The sequence below is a fragment of the Oreochromis aureus genome, linkage group 18 (genome assembly GCF_013358895.1).
Source record: "Oreochromis aureus strain Israel breed Guangdong linkage group 18, ZZ_aureus, whole genome shotgun sequence".
Lineage (NCBI taxonomy): Eukaryota > Metazoa > Chordata > Actinopteri > Cichliformes > Cichlidae > Oreochromis > Oreochromis aureus.
In genome coordinates this window covers 16,334,705-16,354,975 of record NC_052959.1, presented here as the reverse complement: position 1 = coordinate 16,354,975, position 20,271 = coordinate 16,334,705, and the positions used below count along the sequence as shown (strand labels likewise).

Below are 20,271 nucleotides of genomic sequence, written 5' to 3'. Positions count from 1 at the left end.
GAAGGAGATAGCCTAATGCAGAGAGCCAGCCTGCATCTGAAATGCTGCTAAAGGTCAAGATTTCCACTTATACACAGATGCACTTTTTCCACTTGTTAAGAGCTTTCCAGAAAACTCAACATCTCCCACAAACTCCTTCAGTTTGCTATATTCTTAAACACATTGAACACCCAGGAAAACAAACTGTGCAGCTAAGGTTAGATTCTATATGTCTCTGTAGGGTTTATTTTCTGGAAGCTGTGCTGATAATTGTCATGCATTTTTATGTAAGTGAATTAGTGTGGAGCTCTCTGTTCTGTGGTTGAGTAGGTGGGTGAAGCGTTGAGCGTTTTAAACAGGGATAAAGCACTCTGCACAGTTAAAGCAATCAGAGCTGAGACACTTTAATAACAGTGGGCTGTATGAGAGAGCAGTTCTATTTTAACATATATGCTCTTAACTAAATAAATGTATACAACATAGGAGCTCATGCTGATGATCCTAACAGAGACGACAATAACTTAGTTATTCTGAAACAAATCCTTACTTCTTTATACCCTCACTTCATTATATATACATATTCTACTGGCCCGGTTTCAAATATCTAACCAGCCATTCACATGGCAGCAATTCAATGCATTTAGTCATTTAGACGAGGTCAAGAAGACCTGTTGAAGTTCAAATTGAGCCTGAAAATAAGGAAGAAAGGTGATTTTGAACGTTTTATGGTTTATTTATTTTAGAAACTGCTGATCGGCTGGGATTTTTCCCACAAAGTCATCTCTGGGGTTTACAGGGAATGGTCTGAAAAAGAGAAAATGTCCAGTGAGCGGTAAATCTCTGTGTGGAAATGCATAGTCAGAGGTCAGAGGTTAGAGAAAAATGGCCACACTGCTTGGAGCTGATAGGAGAGCTACAGCAACTAAAAAAACACTCATTACAACCAAGGTATGCAGAAAAGTATCTCTGAATGTACAACATGTTAAACCTTGAAGCAGATCGTCTAGCCAACCCAGTGTCAGGATAAAGGCTGCAGTACGAGCAGCCTTCATAAAAACAATCACAGCAAAGCATTTAAACAGACATTATTAACACAATTTTCCATGTTAGTCATATTGCTTAATCGTGTCTGGTGATTAAGGACCCTGGAAAGTACTTCATACCTTCCTTGCCCACAAGCGACTTCTCGGCTTTAAATATATTTTCTTCCCCCTGCTGGTAATGCAACTTCTGCATCGGTGTCCATTTCACACTTTGGCGAGGCAAAGCATGAAATGGACACGATGGACTGGCGTGTCTATTACATGCTTTGCCATGATACTGGGTTGGGCTACAGCAGCAGCAGCAGATCACATCAGGTTACAGCACTATCAGCAACTAAGCATCATTTAAAAATCACAGCCTATCTGAAAATTGTTGCTCACCACGTCCATCTCTTTATGAGGACGGTGTACTCATCTTCTGATGGCTGCTTCCAGCTGGATAGCGCACCATGTTACGAAGCTCAAATCATCTCAAAAAAGTTTCTTCAACCTGACAATGAATTCACTGTACTCAGTTGGCCTTCACAGTCTCCACAAAGTGCACTGGTGATATCGTCTTTAGACCGGGAGCTTTGAGCTTTTTCTAAACCTAAACCTAAGCAAATGTTGCACCATGAACTCCTTCGTCCAGGTCGAATGTGTTTCTGTAGCCTGCCTACCTCCAAATGTGAACCTTTTTACTCTTTCAAAGTGAAAGCAGCTATATAGGTCTTTTCAGAAACACTTTTAAAATCACTAAATCAAAAGACCCATTCATTTTAAACAAGACATATTCAGACTTACTACTATAAGACAGAAAAAAACGATAAAAGTTGGTAAAACCTGTTCTGTAGTGAGTTATGTTTTAGTTTTTACAAACCATAGCATTGAATAAATATGTACTTTATGTAATACAGGACATAAGTTTTACAGCTCTGAGGTGGAAATGCATCCATCTAATAAATTCAGACAGATAAGGGCAATCTCGTATCTGTTAATGTTCAGTACAGCTTCTTACAGCGTTGCGTAGCTTTGAGGCTCACCCTCAGTAAGTGCACTACTAATGCTCACCTTGTTGCAGTGGCTTTGTTGAATGGGCGTTTTAAACAGCTGTGACAGCTGTTTTGACGGCTCTGTTGTCCACCGTGTAGCACAATAAACATCGATCTGATCTTAGTCAGGTCAGTGTTATGCATCCAGAAATATTGACATACCACTTTAATGGTGGCAACCGTTTCAACCTGAGCCGTTTTTATTTTTTTAAGTTATTTATTTATATATTTTTACGGCGAAGAAGGCAAACGTCCAGCAGTCTTTGATTGTCTATTGATCAGGATTGCGGAAAAGCTCTTTGACTCGTAATTGAATGTTCGACTGTCTGTTTACAGAACCTGCCATCCTGGAAGGAAGCTGCTGCTGCTGTTTGTCAAATCATATGTATTCTGCAATTGCACTAGCCCACGGGACCTGTGGGAGATGTATTTGTGATAGAAATGGCGCTCTGCTGTCGTTATAGCTGCATTTGTCATAGGTGGAAGAATTGCTGTAACTAAATGTCACAGTGTTTTGAAATATTCTGATGGGAGATTTTTTTTCCTTACTTTGTTATGTTGATTATTTCCAAATGCCATGTGTATTGATTGATGTGTTAGGCTGGACTGGATCCTGTTACATTTTTCACACAGATACACAGACAACTCTATGAAGTGAAAAGTTAGCAGTTGCTGAAAGGAGGTCATTATCAGCAAAGCCGGTCAGAGCATCAGAGCCTTTTATTTCTGGCTCGGTCAGAAGTCTGAAGTGATTGCAGATATCGTGTCTTTCCTATTGGGGCGCGATAACACAGGGAGATTAATATCTTATGAACCCAGCATACGACTCCATACACGCTGTTGTGAAAATCCTTACCTCTGCAGCAATGCATCAACTTATTGATGTGCCTGCTGTTTTTCTATATGTACTCTCTGCCTTCACTATTGATTTGCTTTGCTGTGAGACAAACTGTGCAGAGACAGTAGGTGCGCAAGCAAAGTAAACACACACAGGTGCCGTACACAAAGGATCATTTTAAACATTTACTGTATCGTAACTTGCTAAAGTCTTCAAATATATAAGAAGCGCTGTCTCTGCTCACCAGTTGAGCTGTCTGCTTCTCTCTCCTGTGTACACGCACCCCTCATTAACTTGTGAGTGGTTCACTGAGCCCCTCCGTACCGTATAACCACTCTCCTGACTACAGGCAGAGAGAGACCAGGACTAATTGGTAACATGGTTATGAGCAGCTGGACTGATACGGGTGGCTGAAGCTGCTCACTTGTCTCACTGACTGTGACCAGAGGCATTAATGTGCAAATGTGCGTGTCTGTTTGTGGGGCCACATGGCTGGCAAGCATGATGCACGGAAATCATATCTGGCTGCAATTTCTAACCTCGACCCTTCAACACGCTGGATGCAATCGAGTAGAGCGATACCCTAATGGGTCGCTTCAGAGCCTTCACTTTACACACTTCAATTACAATAAAATTAATATAATTTTCCACACCAGTATATTAGCAATAACCCATAATTATAGTGTTAAAGCATGTTTTTGCACAGAATTTAGAAATTCTAGTGGTTAATTGGTCATCAACACGTGTCGGGTCAGACTGCTCAGTGCTCAGAGAAACTGCAAAATAACCAGGAGCTACATCTCAGAATCTGCAGGCCTCACTTAGCATGTTTAATGTTAAACTTCATGACAGCACAATTAGAAAAAGACTGAAAAAGTATGGCTTGTTTGGAAGGGTTTCCAGGAGAAATCCTCTTCTCTCTAAAAAGAACCTGGCAGCACAGCTTTAGTTTGCTGCATCTGAATAAATCTCAAGACCTCTGGAACAATGTCTGTTGGATAGATGAGATCAAAGTGGGGATGTCTGACTAAAATGCACAGTGTCACTGAAAACCAAATCAGTGTAAGGCCCTCATACCACCTGTCAAGCACATTGTTGATCATTGAGTTGACCATAAGCTCCTCTGTTCCAGAGTCAAAAGCCTGTCCGAAACTGGGTCATGCAACAGTACAATGATCCCAAGCACAGCAACAAATCTACAACAGAGTGACTGAAAAAGAAAAGAATAAAGGTGTTGCTTTGGTCCAGTCAGAGTCCAGACCTCAATCTGATCTGAATGCGCATAAACAAATGCCCACATACCTCAATGAAGTGAAGCGATGCTGTAAAGACAAGGGGGCACAATTCCTCCACAATAATGTGAGAAACAAGTCATACAGAAAATGATTACTTCAAGTTATTGCTGCTAAAGATGGTTATTCAGAGGACTGCATGTGTGCACCTGTGAAAACCTCACTCTCACAGTTCATTTCTCTCTGCCACTGTCTGCTGAAGGAAAAAAATGGTGATAGTGCCTTTGTTTTCCATAATAACCTTCCTCTGTGCTTAAATGGTAAATGGTCAAATAACTGGAGCAGCTGTGGAAACTCTGCCCTGTACGAGAGCGAGAAGGTTGGTGAGGAGATGGGCATGCTGTGGTAGTTATTTTATTGACTGTTTCCATTTCTGTAAAAGTCACACAGTGTGCCACTGAACTGAAAACAGCAAGCTCTTTTAGAAAGACGCAGGTCCCTTTTTTTCTGCTTGCACAGACCTGCAACTGTAACATTGATTCACCTTTGGCACAATAGTGACCCAAGACATACTGCCAGGACAATGCAAAGTCATGACTATCCAGAAGGGCCCAGCCTGAGCTTTAAGCCTTGTGGGGAGACCTAAAGATGGCGTGCAAGTCAGTCTGATGAAGAGAAGTAATTGAAACTCAAAAAATTTCAGTTTTTGAGTTTCAATAATCTGAAAAATAGAGTCTTAAATATACAGCATACTAAAGTGCAAAAAAACCCAAACAAAGTTGGACACTACTTTCTAAAAGGATCTATGTGTGAGATGATGACATTTCTAAATAGTCTAATCGGTCTTGAAAATGGAAATATTTGACATGTGTGCCCGGCAAGCGCAGCTACAAACCCTCCAATCTTAAAGGCAGAGTGAGTGAAAGACAGCTCCGAGTTCAGGAGGTTAGCACTCATCTGCAGTTATTCCAGAAAACTGTCTGTTCCCGTTGCTTTCTAATGGACGCAGTGTGTCAAGAGGCGGTTGATGGCGCGTGCTTGTGCCGGCAAATCACACAGTAAAGCCACTCGGAGGGCTTTTACATTGAAATACTTGAAGATGTGTTTTTGATTGTTGGTCAGTCTTCTCACTGCTGCATGCTGCACTTTTGCACTTAAAGTGTTTTGTGTGTCCTGTGGATTTTTGCAGTACGTGCGTTTCAAACAGTGTTGATTAGCCATCTACCATCTGCTGGGCTCCGTGAGGAGAGCAGCTCATTATTCTGCCTGTTGTGTCTGTGTTGAAGCCGTAGCGCCGCTCCAGCTATCAGGCGAAGCTGCGGGGACTCTTCGTATACGAGCAGCGGGGAGCAACTAGATGATGCGCTGTTACTGCGCACAAGTGGCTGAGTTGTCAGCATCTGTCTGACAGAATGAGCTGTCCTCCGGCCAATCTCTACCTCCGACTGTGACAGTACAAAATACTTCTTTTTTTATTTATGATGAGATGAACTCTAAACCATTGTACAAAAAAATACAATCACCTGAATGTCGTTGCACAACATCTTCTACAGTGCAGTAGAATTATAGCACTGGAAGTACTTTATTTGCTGCCTACGGGTGCTTGATAGGTGGTATTTTTTTTCCTCCTGTTTGTTTTTGCCTCATTGTAATGTAATATTTATGTTTTTCAGGACCTTGTTGGCAGCGCCCCACCTCAGAGGAACTGGAAGGGAATAGCCATAGCCCTGCTGGTGATCCTGATCATCTGCTCTCTGATTGTCACCTCTGTTATCCTGCTCAGCCCTGGTATGTATAGCCATAAATGCACACAAATACACAAACTTGCATGCAAATATGCTAACACTCAGTGGGTGTGTATTTCCAAGGATGCCAAGGATGCTTAATCCTCTTAGGTTATTACATTTATTCAAACAAAATGAGTAATTTGCATCACGTTACCCGTCCAGTTTCCTAGGAATTATGTGCATTCATAACTGACTATGCCAACAATTTAAACTCATGCAAAAATTACAGTCTTCTCTTTAATATTTCCAGACACTGTACTTTTACTGTACTGAAGTAGTATTTTCAAGTATCTGTACTTTACTTGAGTTTTATTTATTTGACATATTTTTTACTTTTATTCCCTACATTTTTACACAAGTATCTGCACTTTTAATCCTTACATTTTCAGAACAGGACAGGAGAGGAAGATGAGAGGACAGATTTAAAGATAAGATAAGATAGTTCTCAGTGGTATCTGATAAACTGGAAATATAAAGCTTACATGTAGTGTCCTCATTTTTTAATCTTGCATTGGATCTGTATATGAAATAAAGTTGTTTTTTTTTTCATATTGTGAAACGTCCTGCAAAACAATCTAATTTTTATACTAACTTTGTGTTATTCAAGTGCTCTGCAGTTTAGTGCAGGATAAACAGGTTAGCTTGTTGTACTGTGGTGAATTCAGTAACTGAATTCAGTATTTATCCCAGCTGCATATGGTCTAGTATAAAGACAGAATAAACACTATACTGTCAGTGTAGCTGATGGAAATCTGCCAAGAAAGTAAACAAAAATCAAAACATCTGCTTGCCTGTTGTTGAGTTCAGTTGTGTAAATCCACCAAGAGCAGCAGGTCAGCTGATCGCAGCCTGGAGCTCACAACAGAAATTAATGAGATTCTTTTCTCCAACACTGACCCACTACAACAACTTAGTGTTCCTAAGATAATTTGTAGTGGTTCACCTGCCGAATCCCACTTCAACCCTGTATTTTTTGGTTTAGTTGTGGAAGCAAAATCAAAAATAAAGTTTGTATTCCCGTGTACTAAAATTAATCTGTTATTGCATTAAAATAGCATTAAGTTCAGTTAGCTTGGCACAACAAGAGCTCTAGAAAAGCTGCTTTTTACTTTCAGACTTTGAGTTCATTTTAGAGCATGTAAAGTAAAGAAGATACATCAGAACTCTTACTGGGGTAGTTTTGAACACAGTTTTGAAGTATCTGTACTTCTGCTTGAAAGTATGTCTGTGGTTTTGCCATCTCTGAATGTCTCTGACATGTTGATATTCAGCATTCAGACAGATGAGATATAAATCAGGATCTTTAGGTATATTTACTTATATGTATTTTAGTGCTGTCAGTGTTAATCTCGTTAAAATGACGTTAACGCCATAACAGCATTAACGCCGCAAATCTCCGTTAGCGAGTTAACGCGTGGGGCTGCACAGCGTCAACACATAAGCGCAGTTAGCTTGTTAGCGCGGTTAGCTTGTTAACGCGTTAGCGCGGTTAGCTCGTTAATGCGTTAGCGCAGTGATTAACGCTGACAGCACTAATTTATTTATATTTCTCTATATTTATTTATCTATTTATAACAGTAGCTCTTTTTCAAATGTATCTATTAGTATACTGTAGGTAGTGGGGGAGGGGTTGAAACTGTGGTCTCAGTGAAGTATGGAGCTTTTTTTTTTGAAATAACTAACTAACACTGTCTAGTGTCTGTGTCTGAAGGGTGCCAGCTCTTTTCACTGCAAAATAAATCTACCTAAGGGTACTGATTAAAGAAACGTGAACTTGAATAGCAAAAAGCATTAGACAAGTGAGATGAAGCTCTGAGAGGGCAAAGCTCTGACAAAGCTACACTGTCACCTCAGCTGATTCTATAAAATACTAAATGCTAAAATAATTGCAATACAGTGTGCCAAAAGTTGCAGAAGTTATTGAAAATACCTCCAAAAGCCTTGGATTCTCATGAGCAGCTAATCATTGTTGGGCTGTGTCGTAATGTCGCACCAAAATCCATTAGAATATGTGAAGCTTTTATATTTTCCTGGCAAGTAATCAAGGTGAGGAGAGAGAAAAGTACTTTAGCTGTTTTTCAGTGCACACAAATTCTACACACATAGTGTGCAGAAGGAAGCATTTATCTGGCCGTAAAGAGAGGCTCGTGCTCATGACAGGATGTAAGCATTAATGGCGTCCGTCTTAGCCGGGCTGTAATGTTTGGTGGGAATAAAATATTTCTTGTATTAAACTCCTGGTTTAATGGTTTATGGTAAATGGAAAGAGACACTGCTGCTGAGCTTCTAAAGGTATTTTTGGCATTTTGTGCACCACAAAGCAACTGCCATCTACTGTAAATATTATAAGCGATATCTGGAAAACTGGGCAGCTCATACCCAAACAATCTACATAAATGTAGAACACTAAGAGAGGAGTATGCTGAATTTCCCCATTGCAAACACACCTTGGATGAAATCGCTTTAATTTCCTGCTTTTTTCTCGCTTCCTAGGCAGCGGTCTTGAATTGACATGCTTCTCTCTTTAAGGTTTTGCAGAGGACATTGTTTCTCTGCTTGTGATTTTACACCAGTTTTACCCGTCATCATTTCAATAGGTAAACATTTTTTAGGTATCATTGTATAAATTCTGAAAGAAACCAGGACTTTTTCAGGGATTAAGGATTCGGATAACTGACATATTTCCTTCAGCAGTGGATTTAAAGGAAGCCTTGAAAGTTGATGCAAAGAATTTGTGCAGGTTCCCAAACTTTTTTATTTTATTTTATTTTTTTACAAACGCTCTGCCTCTACAAAGTACAGAATCAGTTTAAGGGACACTGATGTGACTTCTCTGATGATGAGTGAAAGAAATGTGAGGTGCTGAGTCTGTAAATCAGTTGTGCAATGAAATGCTTAAATAAGGAGAGATAACTTGGAAAAATGGACCATGGTTTACTGAGATAGAGAAATGAATTAATGTATCTGACGATTAGACCCTGATGACCCATCATGGCTTAATGGAATCTCAGCGGTGATAGGATTTAGAACAGAAACCCTCCGGAGTCTAGACCCTGGTGGTGGTGGAGGGAGGCTTGGATGGATCTCTGACTGAGGTGTGTGAGGTGGAGATGCAGAGTAGGTGAGTTGCACGAAGTTTAGTCTGAAAGGGAAAATGACAGAGAGCGCAGATTTAAACCACGCAGAGTCGAGGCTGATTGGCTCAAAGAAGGCAGGCGGAAAGATGATGTAATGATGAGTAATGATTATGCACAAGCTTCCTAAAGACTGCGATGACAACAAATTCACTTGAGAAACATCTCTCTGTAGGCATGTATGTGTGTGCATTATGTGCACGTCTTGGCATGTCTTTCATAGATAAGCTAACAGGATGGTGTGAATTAACCAATATAGAATGCATAAATGAAAACAAAAGAGAAGAAGAATACTTTGGAGATCTTTCAAATGTAAGGATTATCAATAAAGAGCAGCGCCCTTGCTTAGGAAAATGTATGTGTGCTTAGTACTGAGGCACTGCACACATGACGCGAGCTTGAGAAATGTCTGACGGTCCCTTAATGCGTCAGACATGGGAGCAAAATATATATCTCTATATTTATGGCAATACACAAGTAATGAACACTGGAAAGACAAAATGTCCAAACGGTAACTAAGTATTCCTGAACTGTGGACAGTTCTCTGAAACAGTTCCGGCTAAAACGCTTCCTGCTTTGCTGAATTAAAAGATGAGTCGAGTCTCCTGATTGGTCCAGAGTGCAGACGCATCTTCATGATTGTTATTCTTTGTATCCAACTACAGACTTTCTTATGGATGTGGACCTGTGATGAAGCTACTGACGAGTGGATGATTTTTGAACAAAAGTGGTGGATCCTCTGATGCATCATTAGGACTAAAAGACACAAAACATGGGAATCCTGGGGTCCAGCTGAATCTTATGGCTTAATCAAAACATTCATATGATTCACAACATTTTTTATGGCTGTTATAAACAGACGCTTTGCAGAAAGAACTAAAATCAAGTACTTTTTGCCAAGTGCTGCCTACTTTAATTAGTATAGCCAATACTTCCAAAACAATCTACATGAACACGTAGCACTGAAAGAGGCGTTTGCTGAATTTCCTCATTGCAGAAACGCCTCACATGAAATCGCAGTTGTCTTGATTTGACAACCTTTTTTCCACGAGGAAAGGTTTTACAGAGGACATTGTTTCTCTGCTTGTGATTTTACACCAGTTCTACCAGTCATCGTCTCACTAGGTAATGGCCCTTTTAATGCGCAATTCCATTCAGGCCTGTTTAATGGAGATCATTATGCTGTAAGAACTCCAGCCATTTGTCAGATTGGCAAAGCATCAGAACACTGTTTGCCTCATGCCGGAAATTAGCTTTCTCCCCTCACTCTGCAGATTCTTACCAGGCAGGAGAGTTTCTATGACGTTTCAAGTCAGTAAACACTCGACAACACTCGATGTGGTATTTACACGAACACATCTCGAAGCTCAGTCACAACGCGAAGAGCGCCGAAGAATCTGTCAACTTCCCGTTTTGTACAGTAAGACCGGGCTGTCAGCCGTCGTGACAACTCCTGTCTTAACGGTGCTTTTCTGTGTAAAGGTGTTCTATAAGATGCCAAAAGGGTTCAAATGTTCACCATTTTTCCTTCCTCACATCCAAACTCACTCGCTTGTTGCTCCCCTGTTGTCTGCTCCACCTGCAGCTCAGCTGTCGGCTTCAGATCTCATTTTGGGTTTTGAGTCGCCAGGCGGCTGCTGAAAAACTCAGCAGGAAGATGGGAACTGATGCTCTTAGACCAACAGAGCAATACCAGGGGCCTCTTTCTTGTTTGTTCTTTGTGCTAAATTGACCCACCTATAGCAGGGGAATAGTTGCTGGATTCCACCACCTCCAGAGACAGAAGAGGAATGTACAGTAAAGCAAACATGTTGATAAAAAAGTCTAAATATTTCCTTCAGTGTTTGCTATAAAATAAAATAAAAAATCTGTCAAGACCGAAAGACAGCTATACCGCAGAATAATTTATGACCATAAATATGTGGGCTTCTGTGTGTCATGTTCAATTTATGCGTGTTTAGACTTTTGTGAAATGCTCTGACAGGTGAAGATGACAGCCTGGCCCTTAAGAAGAAAGTAACCGTGGAAGATGTTTTTGGTGCAGACCTTCACATCCATGACCCGGACGCTAAATGGCTGAGCGGTGAGTGAGCAAACGTGTGTTTGACATTTAAAATCCGTCTCTCGTGTCAAAACACAGAACACATCCAGATGCTTTATGACAGCCGTCACACAGAACATAACATTGGCATCAAAATCTGGTGTACACGTACATGCAGCAGCCCGGTTTTTCCACCTATTATTCAAGTTCAGGCAGTTCAACTCCATTCAATAACTGTAAACTGTTCAAGGTTTTAAAAAATAAATAAAAAAATAAAAATGTAGGTATCATCGTATAAATTCTAAAAGAAATCCGGCCTTCTTCCAGCGATTAACAAATTGGATAACTGACATATTTCCTGCAGCATTGGATTTAGAGGAAGCCTTGAAAAGTTGTTGCAGAAGTGTCCAAACTTTTTGTTGAATACTTACAAAACACTCTGTCGGTACAAAGAAAGTGTTGGAGCACCCTGTGTTACTAAACCCACTGATACATCATTAGGACTACAGTGGTGCAGAAGGAAGAAGTTTATATTGGCATTGAAATTATGGGGAAAAGCTGAGTAACGCAGGAAGCCCGAGGGTTCATCCTACAGCAAAACACCTTCATTACATGGGAAGTCCAGATCAAGCTGGTTTTGTAATGAACTTAATGGAGGGGTGAAAGAAAAAAAGCCTGCAAATGATACACCACATTTTTATGCTGACCTTTTCAAAACCACTGATTTATTTTCATTGCAGAAAGAATTCAAATCATGTGTTTGGCTGCTGGATGAGAAGAAAAACTGTTTTCATTTAGGATTAGAAGATTTCTAGAGAGAAAATGAAACTTTATTTGTTCAGATGTTGTAAAACCTTTGATTGGTAACACATTTTCTTAGTTTGTCCATACAGTATAGTACAATAGAGTGATTATATTTTCTGAGTGAGAAACATAGATAGTCAAGTCACACACAGCCAACGTGCTAGAGCAAGCCCAAAACCAGACAGCCAACAATAAAGGGAGGCATAGAAATGATTCATAAAGAACAAAGAAAAGCAAAATGAAGAAAAAAGAAAGAAACGGTGCAAAATATCTGACGCTAACGAGTGCAGTGTTTCTATATCTAAAGTTTTGCATTTATTGAACTGTCCTGTCCTTAAAAGATACAAATGAGGGATTGGTTTTGAGTAAGTTGCTGAGCGAGCTGCAACAGCACAAATAAACTGATGTAACTGAGCAAATAAAATATGAAATATTTTTAAACCTGCTTGTTCCACACTACCTCAAATAAACATTACAGTTAGTTCAACAAACAATAACTCTGATTATTCACCTTTAACACACGTTACATCCTTGGAGTCGGCCTTTAAGCCATGTAATACAAACTGAGCATGCTGTGTGCCAGTCCAAGTTTAAATATGCACACTTAATCAGCTTCGCTGTGTCCTCTTTTACCTTAATAAGGTAGAGAATAGGAAGCTGCCACCTGAGCTCATAAAAGCTGGATCAGCTAAGTCTGTGCCCCCTGGTGTTCAACAGGAGAAGTGCTTTATGTTGTTGAATCAGCACTACTTTGTAATAACATTGCATCCATATAGAGAGATAGAGAAAGAAGAGATGGAGGCAGAAGATTCTATCTATCTCTACCATCCTCTGTCACACCAACCCTCTGCATGTCCTCCTTCACCACATCCATGACTCTTTTTCTCTTTTCCTCCTGCCTGGCAGCTCCATATTAAGCATACTGTGTCTAATATATCCACCATCCCTCCTCTGCACATGTCCAAACCATCTCAGCCTTGCCTCTCTAACTCCAAACTGCACGACCTCAGTTGTCTCTCTGATGTACTCATTTCTAATCTCGTCCCCCTTCAACTATGCCACCTGCAGTTCTGCCTCCTGTAATAAATAACACGAACAGTATAAATAAAAGAAACAGCAGCAAGAAGGTTTGATACAGAGATGTCTGTATGTGCTGACAGGCGTGTTCACCTGTCACAAATAAAAGAGAGCTGTTGTACTTTTTTTACAGAGGAATGATTTTTCCTGAAGCGTTCTTCATGTCAGCCCTGCTGCCTCTGTAGTGTGCAATGGAGTGGGTGCGATGGGTTGTCCATGTTCAGTGACCCCCTGTCTCTCACTGACTCAGTGCCTCCAGTGATGGCAATGATGATTCCAGTCTTGTTGATCCTGCTGGCATGTGTGGCACTGATGATGCCCTCCCAGCAAACAACAGCAAAACAAATGGCACGCGTTGCCACAGACCACAGAAGTTACCAGTAGTTACTTCTTTTTAAGATTCATATCATACAGAGAGAATAGTATAAGAAGTTTTTAAAAGCACAACAAAGCTAAACATTAAAGCAGTGTTTTCTACCCTTTTGGCTTTTGGCTTCAGCTTACCCAGTACAAATGTCTCTGATTTTAATAGCTCATCCAAATCGTTTTTCCCTCTGAACTTCATTCTCAGTTTCATTCAGCAGGGTGTTAAATATTTAAAGCGCTACATTATGACTCTGAGTGGATTCCTTGGTAGGGCAGGGGTGTCAAACATATAGCCTGGGGGCAAGAAACAACCCGGCAATCACTCCAATCTGGTTCACTGGACATTTGGAACATGTTGAGTGTTTTCCATTCATATAAAACCAAACTAATTAAGTAATAGATGCACAATTAAATGACAGAAAAGTTCCTGTTCTTTTAGAAATTTCTGTTTTTAAAAAAACTAAACAAAAAAAACACCCCAGATTTTTCTGTGAATTAACAAAAACTATATTTTATAATTAGAGGATAGTCTGGGCAATGAACTGCTAGAATGGTTTCTGTAATTTTACACATTTATCATGTAGCCTCACTGATCCAGGCCAATTAAAATAAAAGTGGGATGATGTAAAATTAGTTTGACGTTCCTGCTGTAGGGGCTACAGTGGTTGTAGTGTACATTACATATGAATAACTTTACATAACGGCATATTATGTTGCACTTGTAAAGTAAAATTGAATAAAGCAAATAAAGCAAAATGAATGTTGATGCAATACTGTTCCCATAAAAGTAAATACTGAGCAGAGAACACTGTAAAAAAAAATTGTTGCGAAAACCCAGAAACTCAAGGCAACCGACTGCATTTACGTTTTAGGTTCTGATGGATAACTTATAATTTCAAGTTTAGAGTGTTTACAAGACAATAACTGTGCTTTTCTTAACTCATATTTTATTGACCAATGTAATTCCTAAAGTTTACACAACATATATTTTTTTGCAATTTCCTAAACACAAAAAATATATGTTGTGTAAACTTTAGCATTGGTAAAACAATAAAATATGAGTTAAGAAAAGCACAGTTATTAGTCTTGTGGAGGTTCCATCAGAACTAAAAACGGGTCGCTCGCTGCCTTGGTGGAGGTTTGGGCTCTTATACGTTCAAAATAAAGTTCTGATTCAGATTTCAATCAATTTTTAACTCATCCAGTATCTCAATGAAAGACACACACAGAGTCTAAAACTAAAAAAATAATTTGGTTGCTGTTTGTTTTTGTGCTCCCCTCTCTGTATGCACTACTTTTTAAATTTCTGTTTGCTGAGAGATGAGAAGAAGGCGATTGATTAGGGGGGAGAAAAAGCATATTTGGGCAGACATAAAATCAAATCTAGAAGATGAGTCATAAAACATTTATATTTTCTGAAATTTTTGCAAATCTGAGTTCTGCTTTATGGTTCTTACAGTCATACAGAAATGCTGCCTTAATTAGTAAACAATGTTCAGACCTTCTTTGAGAAGTGAAAGTGCTGCATTGAACCTCTTTGTAAAAGTCGTACAGCGGTTATTAGCCTGACACCCAAAGACTCGCATGTGTACTTTTAAATGCAGCTGTTACTTTTCATGTAGCGCACAAGCACGAAACGACCTTACATCTGTCCTTTTGTTCCACTGTGTAGATTGTTCGACTGATTACTTACATTACGGGCTTATTAACATATAATTAGTTAAGTTTGCGTGTTTCTGTGCCCTTCGCTCACAGCCCTGATGAAAACGTCCTCGGCACCTGACGAAACTCCAGCAATCAATTACGTGACATTGCATCTTGTCAGCTACATTAATGCAATCAACCCCCATTTGGCGCTAATGACCTTCTGATAAGAAACCCGATGGGACAAGCTCACACTTGAGCAGTCCTCATCAATATTTTGTGGGCTTCATTCACAGCGGTGCGTAATTGATCCCCGCTGCTCTTTGATCACCGCTCGCATCGGTAGTCTTTGGACTCACCTATGAGTTTCTCACAGACTCCGATTCAAAGGCAAAGTATTCGACCTTCGGATTGATCTCTAAAACAAAGAGCTCCCACTGTCTGTCTGAAGCGCTCGGATTTTTGAAATACACACAGAGAACAGAGCATACAGTATATAACAAAACTCACTCCATCCTCATTAAATTCAATCCATTTAATCCAGTTTTACCCTAGAAGAGTGAAGGCAACTTTAAACAGAGCCCTTTCACAACCAACAGCAACAACAACAAAAAATTAGTACATCCTTCCTCAGCGGACTCCCATCCTTTTATATTTTGCATGCCCATCTTTATATTTGATGACAGACTCAATCTTCTTGGGCAAAGATGATGCCAGATGGTGGAGAAATGTTCTCCTCTTTCTCGCAGATGTTTTTCTTTCATCTGCTCTTTGCTGCGGGGGTTTTGTTGCTCTACCCTCCACTTTTAAAATAATCCAAAGATTTTCCAGTGGTTTTCATTCAGCGAACATCCCCGCCCATGTTTTCAGTTTTTGTCTTCTTTAAAAACTTTGTGTTTGTTGGAGTGTGTTAGGCGTCATGTTTTCATGTTTGAAAATACCTCCTTCATCAGTGTTTTGTGATCGGTAACACAGGTCACTGGTCTTTGCCGTGTCATCAGCGGACACATTAGATCTGCTAATAATGTTTTTCTTTTCTTTTTCATGTTGTGTGAGAAACATGAAAAATACTTCTCTTGACAAGAGGACAGTTTCACGCGATGTCCTTCGTCCTGTCTTTGTTGTCACAGAAATCTGTCTCAATGCAAACTCGCATAAACTGCAAAATTATGCTTTTTGCCCAAATCCTTTTGGCAATCCGGCTCCTCCCATACCTCAGCAGAAACAAGGGAGTGCAAAAATGACCACAAAGGTCCATATGACACCCTGCAACAGGGTGCATTCATTCTACACTCCTACAATTTGTCCACATCTACTCAATCATCCAGAAAAGGCTAACAGAACTCCTTCACCTTTAGTCTAGAAGGAGTGGAAACGTTATTTAGGCAAGATCGCTGTCTGAGTTTCTAATATTAGATAGGAGAGCGCATCTTAGGCACAGATTTTGAGAGACTCTTGTTAGAGACAGCTCGGTCATCATGACCTCTAAGTCATTACAAAATGGAGCGGCCTGCTCTGAAAAGAAAAGCCTTTCACAGTCCCTCCTAACCACTGCTACAGCAATGTTTCAGCTTAAGGTCAGTCCTCTAGTTCGCTCTGCTTTGTTCAGGTGAGTCCTTACCAGGTGGAGTGAGAAAGCAGTGGTTTCCTCAGGCTTCCTTAAATATGTCGATGCAGTTAGCTTTAATTGGAACTGTATAATTACTTTTGTTGCAGTAGTCACAGATGAACTGACTTTTATTGCACTGAGGTTGTATTTTGAGGTCTTTCTTTGCAACATAGTTTATTCAATTCAATTCAGTTTTATTTATACAGCACCAAATCGCAACAACAGTCGCCTCAAGGTGCTTTATATTGCAAGGTACACCCTACAATAATACGTACAGAGAAAAACCCAACAATCATATGACCCCCTATGAGCAAGCACTGGCGACAGTGGGAAGGAAAAACTCCCTTTTAACAGGAAGAAACCTCCGGCAGAACCAGGCTCAGGGAGGGGCGGGGCCAACTGCTGCAACCGGTTGGGGTGAGAGAAGAAAAACAGGATAAAAGACAGAAACAGTTTTGTGTTGGGTTTTTTTTTAGTAATGAATAAAATCAAATGTTTTACATGTACCTTTTAAAATAAAACTTTTCAATTAATTAAAATTCATATCACAGGTCATACATATGAGAGAAGTACACAAAGCAATGACGGCTATGCCTGATGTACCGGATAACTGAAACAGTGGCGCCTTGATGGGCTGCAATTAGTCGTTAATATTTCAAATTAAGTTTTTGTAAATCAGGGTTTTATCATGGTAAAAAAAATGCTAGCAGTACAAATTTGAATAATTAAGAATCACTGAAGCATATATGTGATACTGTGCGGGGGATCAGTAGTTATATATTATTAATATTATTTATGATAATTTAAAAAGCTTCTGAAACTACAGAAAAAAGCATCGACTGAATGGCCAAAAAAAACTTTATGACTTCCAGCTGAAATGTTTCTCATAAAATTAATTAATTAAATTTGGCTGAAAATGACACATTTTATATGCATCTGTAGTTCCTGAAAATTGTCAATGATGGGATGCGAGACAAGCGTTTTTGAGTGACACAGACAGATGGTAGCAAAATGTATTTTACTTACCTGTTTCAGCCTGAGCTGAGACGCTTTCATTGTAACATTTTTTTATTATTATTATATGTTTAAAATCAGATACTATCAGCTTTAGGATATTGATATGGAAGTCTGTGAATTGTAACATTCAGGCTGATGAAGAAAATAGTGTTTCATTTAAAACTTCTTAAGGAGACACTTCCCTTTAGAGGAAAGAAAACATGAACCTCTCTCTCAGTGCTAACCTAAGGTTGCTGGCACATCGAATACTCAGAGCCTTTCTAACACTGACCAGCAGGAGATACGTGATTCATTACTGTTAGATCATAAGATAAACCCTGTAGTTGTCATATAAACCAGATGAAAGGCCTGTTTGGCAGCTTACTGCTGCTTTAAATTATAACTGGCTTCGTTAAAAACACTTAGCTGTACATAACCTGCCCGGAACCAGAATTCATACAAGCAACTAGCTGGTGAACTTGGTTGAGCCTTTGATGGCTAAAAAGAGATATTCCTATGAACCCCAAGTTATTTATATTGCTCTGTAACTGTTGGATGCATAAATAAATGATGAGTAATGTTGTCATATCAACTTAAACAGTAATGATGTTGAGTTTTAGTCTTTGCGCTTCACCTCTATGTTCCCAAAGTGCTCAAAAAATCATCCAAGAAAAATTTTAAAGCATTTGGCAAATTGTAGGTTAAACTGGATACTAAAGTGGAGTGGTGTAATAAGGTGGTCATTACTACATTATTTCTAATTAGTGGTCATACTAAACCCATCTTCAAATCGTGCTTTTATTTAAACTGTTATTGTGTTGACAACTTCTGTCTACAGGTAGTCATGTACTACCAAGCTACCTAAATATTACACCTACTCGAGCTGTTTAACCATGGAAACCAATGACATGAAACTCCCAGCATGCAGTTATTTTGCTGATGTTAATCCCGCTTTGCAATAATACCAATTACAGCTGATCGTGAAGTGTCTAGGATGGAAGAAATTTCACAAACGGTGGCCCTTCTATTACAGTACGACACTTGAATTCAGAAAGAGCCATTCTTTCACAGATGTTTGTAAAGGCAGGCTTCATGGCTAGATATTTGATCGTATACACCTGTGGCAAGAGGACTGAAAACTGGAATACAAAGATTGAGATGACATGGACCCTCCACAACAGTCCCAGTTTCCCAGTTTTTCCCAAGGGGGCTACTCATTTGGAAAATTAACACTGGATTAAAGGTGTGGATTTATACTTTTGTCCCTGTAGTGTATATACCGAGAACTGCCCTTGTGGTGGGACCTGTCACAGTAGTTATTACACAACAGGAAAACCATACTTGCTGCACTATCATTGTCTGTATCTGGGAACAGGAACTGTATGAAATATCATCTCACCCTCTGGTGTTTGCTTTTCATTTAAAGACAATGAGCTGCTGTATCGTACAGCGGAAGGGGACGTTGTCCAGCTTAACACTGACACCATGGAGCAAAGGGTTGTCGTTCCAAACCAGCTGTTTGTGAGTACATTTTCTCCAAGAACAGTAACTTTACTATCGACTGCTGCTGCTGTACTGAGTGTGTTCCTAATGTGAGTGTGTCTGTGTGTGTTTTTGTCTGTATCCCATCCAGGATCGATCCAGAGCTGCCAAGTACCAAGTGTCTCCAGACATGCAACATGTGCTGTTTGCCTTTGAAGTAAAACCGGTGAGAAATCTAGCTGGAATATTTTGTTTTCTCAGAGTTTGTCCTTTCTTGACCGCAACTTTGTTCTCTTCCACAGAAATACCAACACTCCTATGAGGCGAAGTACATCATTTACAGTCTCGTGACACAGTAAATACAAACTTTCTGTCCTCTTCCTCGACACGTCTTTACTCTGACCATATGTAGCCTGGCACTGACATCAGCGCCATTTACCTGCGTGCTCTAGAATCTTATGGGAATGCTTTTTAATTCACTTTAGCTTGGTGTGAAGCTTTTTGGCCTGTTTTTTAGCCTTTCATCCATCTATGTCTGCTTAGTTCCCTACTGTTCTGTATTTGTAGCAAGCCAAGCAAAGTCAGCTTGTGCTAAAAAAAGGACATGGTTGATTGATGAAGCCTACAGTGAGGGAACAAGGCTGAAAAGCACACGACTTCTTTGTCTGACTGTGCATTTATATTGGCATATAACACATGTGATTTGGATGCAGTATACAAACCAGCAAGTATGTTTTCATGATGTGTTGTGTTCACAGGGAAACGTGGCCTTTAAATCCCCCTGAGGTGCATGAAGCTTTCCTGCAGTTTGCCGGATGGGGGCCCCAAGGCCAGCAGCTGGTAAGAAGCCCGTACCCTTGAGATTACACTCCCTGAGTTCTAGCTCGCAGGTGGAGCTCTGTCAGTATCAGTCTGCCCTCGCAGAGGAGGCACAGCAGTGGCTTGTCACAGCGGCACAGCCAAACCTTGTGGTAATAAGAGGTTTATGCACTCTGTAATGACCGCATTAAGAGCTCTGAGGTGAACGTCCTTTGCTTTGACCTCCATCAATGTCAGCCAAGAAGATTTTTGCTTTGTGACAGCTCGCGAGCCGGTGAGAGACACAGTGACAGATGGCATCTTGGTGGCACAACCCTTGGCTTGAGCAGTATGAGGTTGCTGGGAGAGGAGCAGTAGACACATAGCAATGATTTGTGTGCAAGTGCATG

General features: G+C 40.1%; 1 protein-coding gene across 4 annotated transcripts in view; it reads left to right on the top strand.

Annotated features, from left to right (window-relative positions):
• Nucleotides 1-20,271, top strand: part of LOC116316988 (dipeptidyl aminopeptidase-like protein 6) — a 94,482-nt gene that overhangs the window by 53,359 nt on the left and 20,852 nt on the right. For all 4 annotated transcript variants that reach the window (XM_039602841.1, XM_039602840.1, XM_031735645.2 and 1 more), the window contains 6 exons: nucleotides 5,797-5,911; nucleotides 11,029-11,127; nucleotides 19,008-19,102; nucleotides 19,215-19,289; nucleotides 19,366-19,418; nucleotides 19,822-19,903. In XM_039602841.1, the coding sequence (XP_039458775.1) occupies nucleotides 5,797-5,911; nucleotides 11,029-11,127; nucleotides 19,008-19,102; nucleotides 19,215-19,289; nucleotides 19,366-19,418; nucleotides 19,822-19,903 (519 nt within the window). The remainder of the gene's footprint in view (nucleotides 1-5,796; nucleotides 5,912-11,028; nucleotides 11,128-19,007; nucleotides 19,103-19,214; nucleotides 19,290-19,365; nucleotides 19,419-19,821; nucleotides 19,904-20,271) is intronic.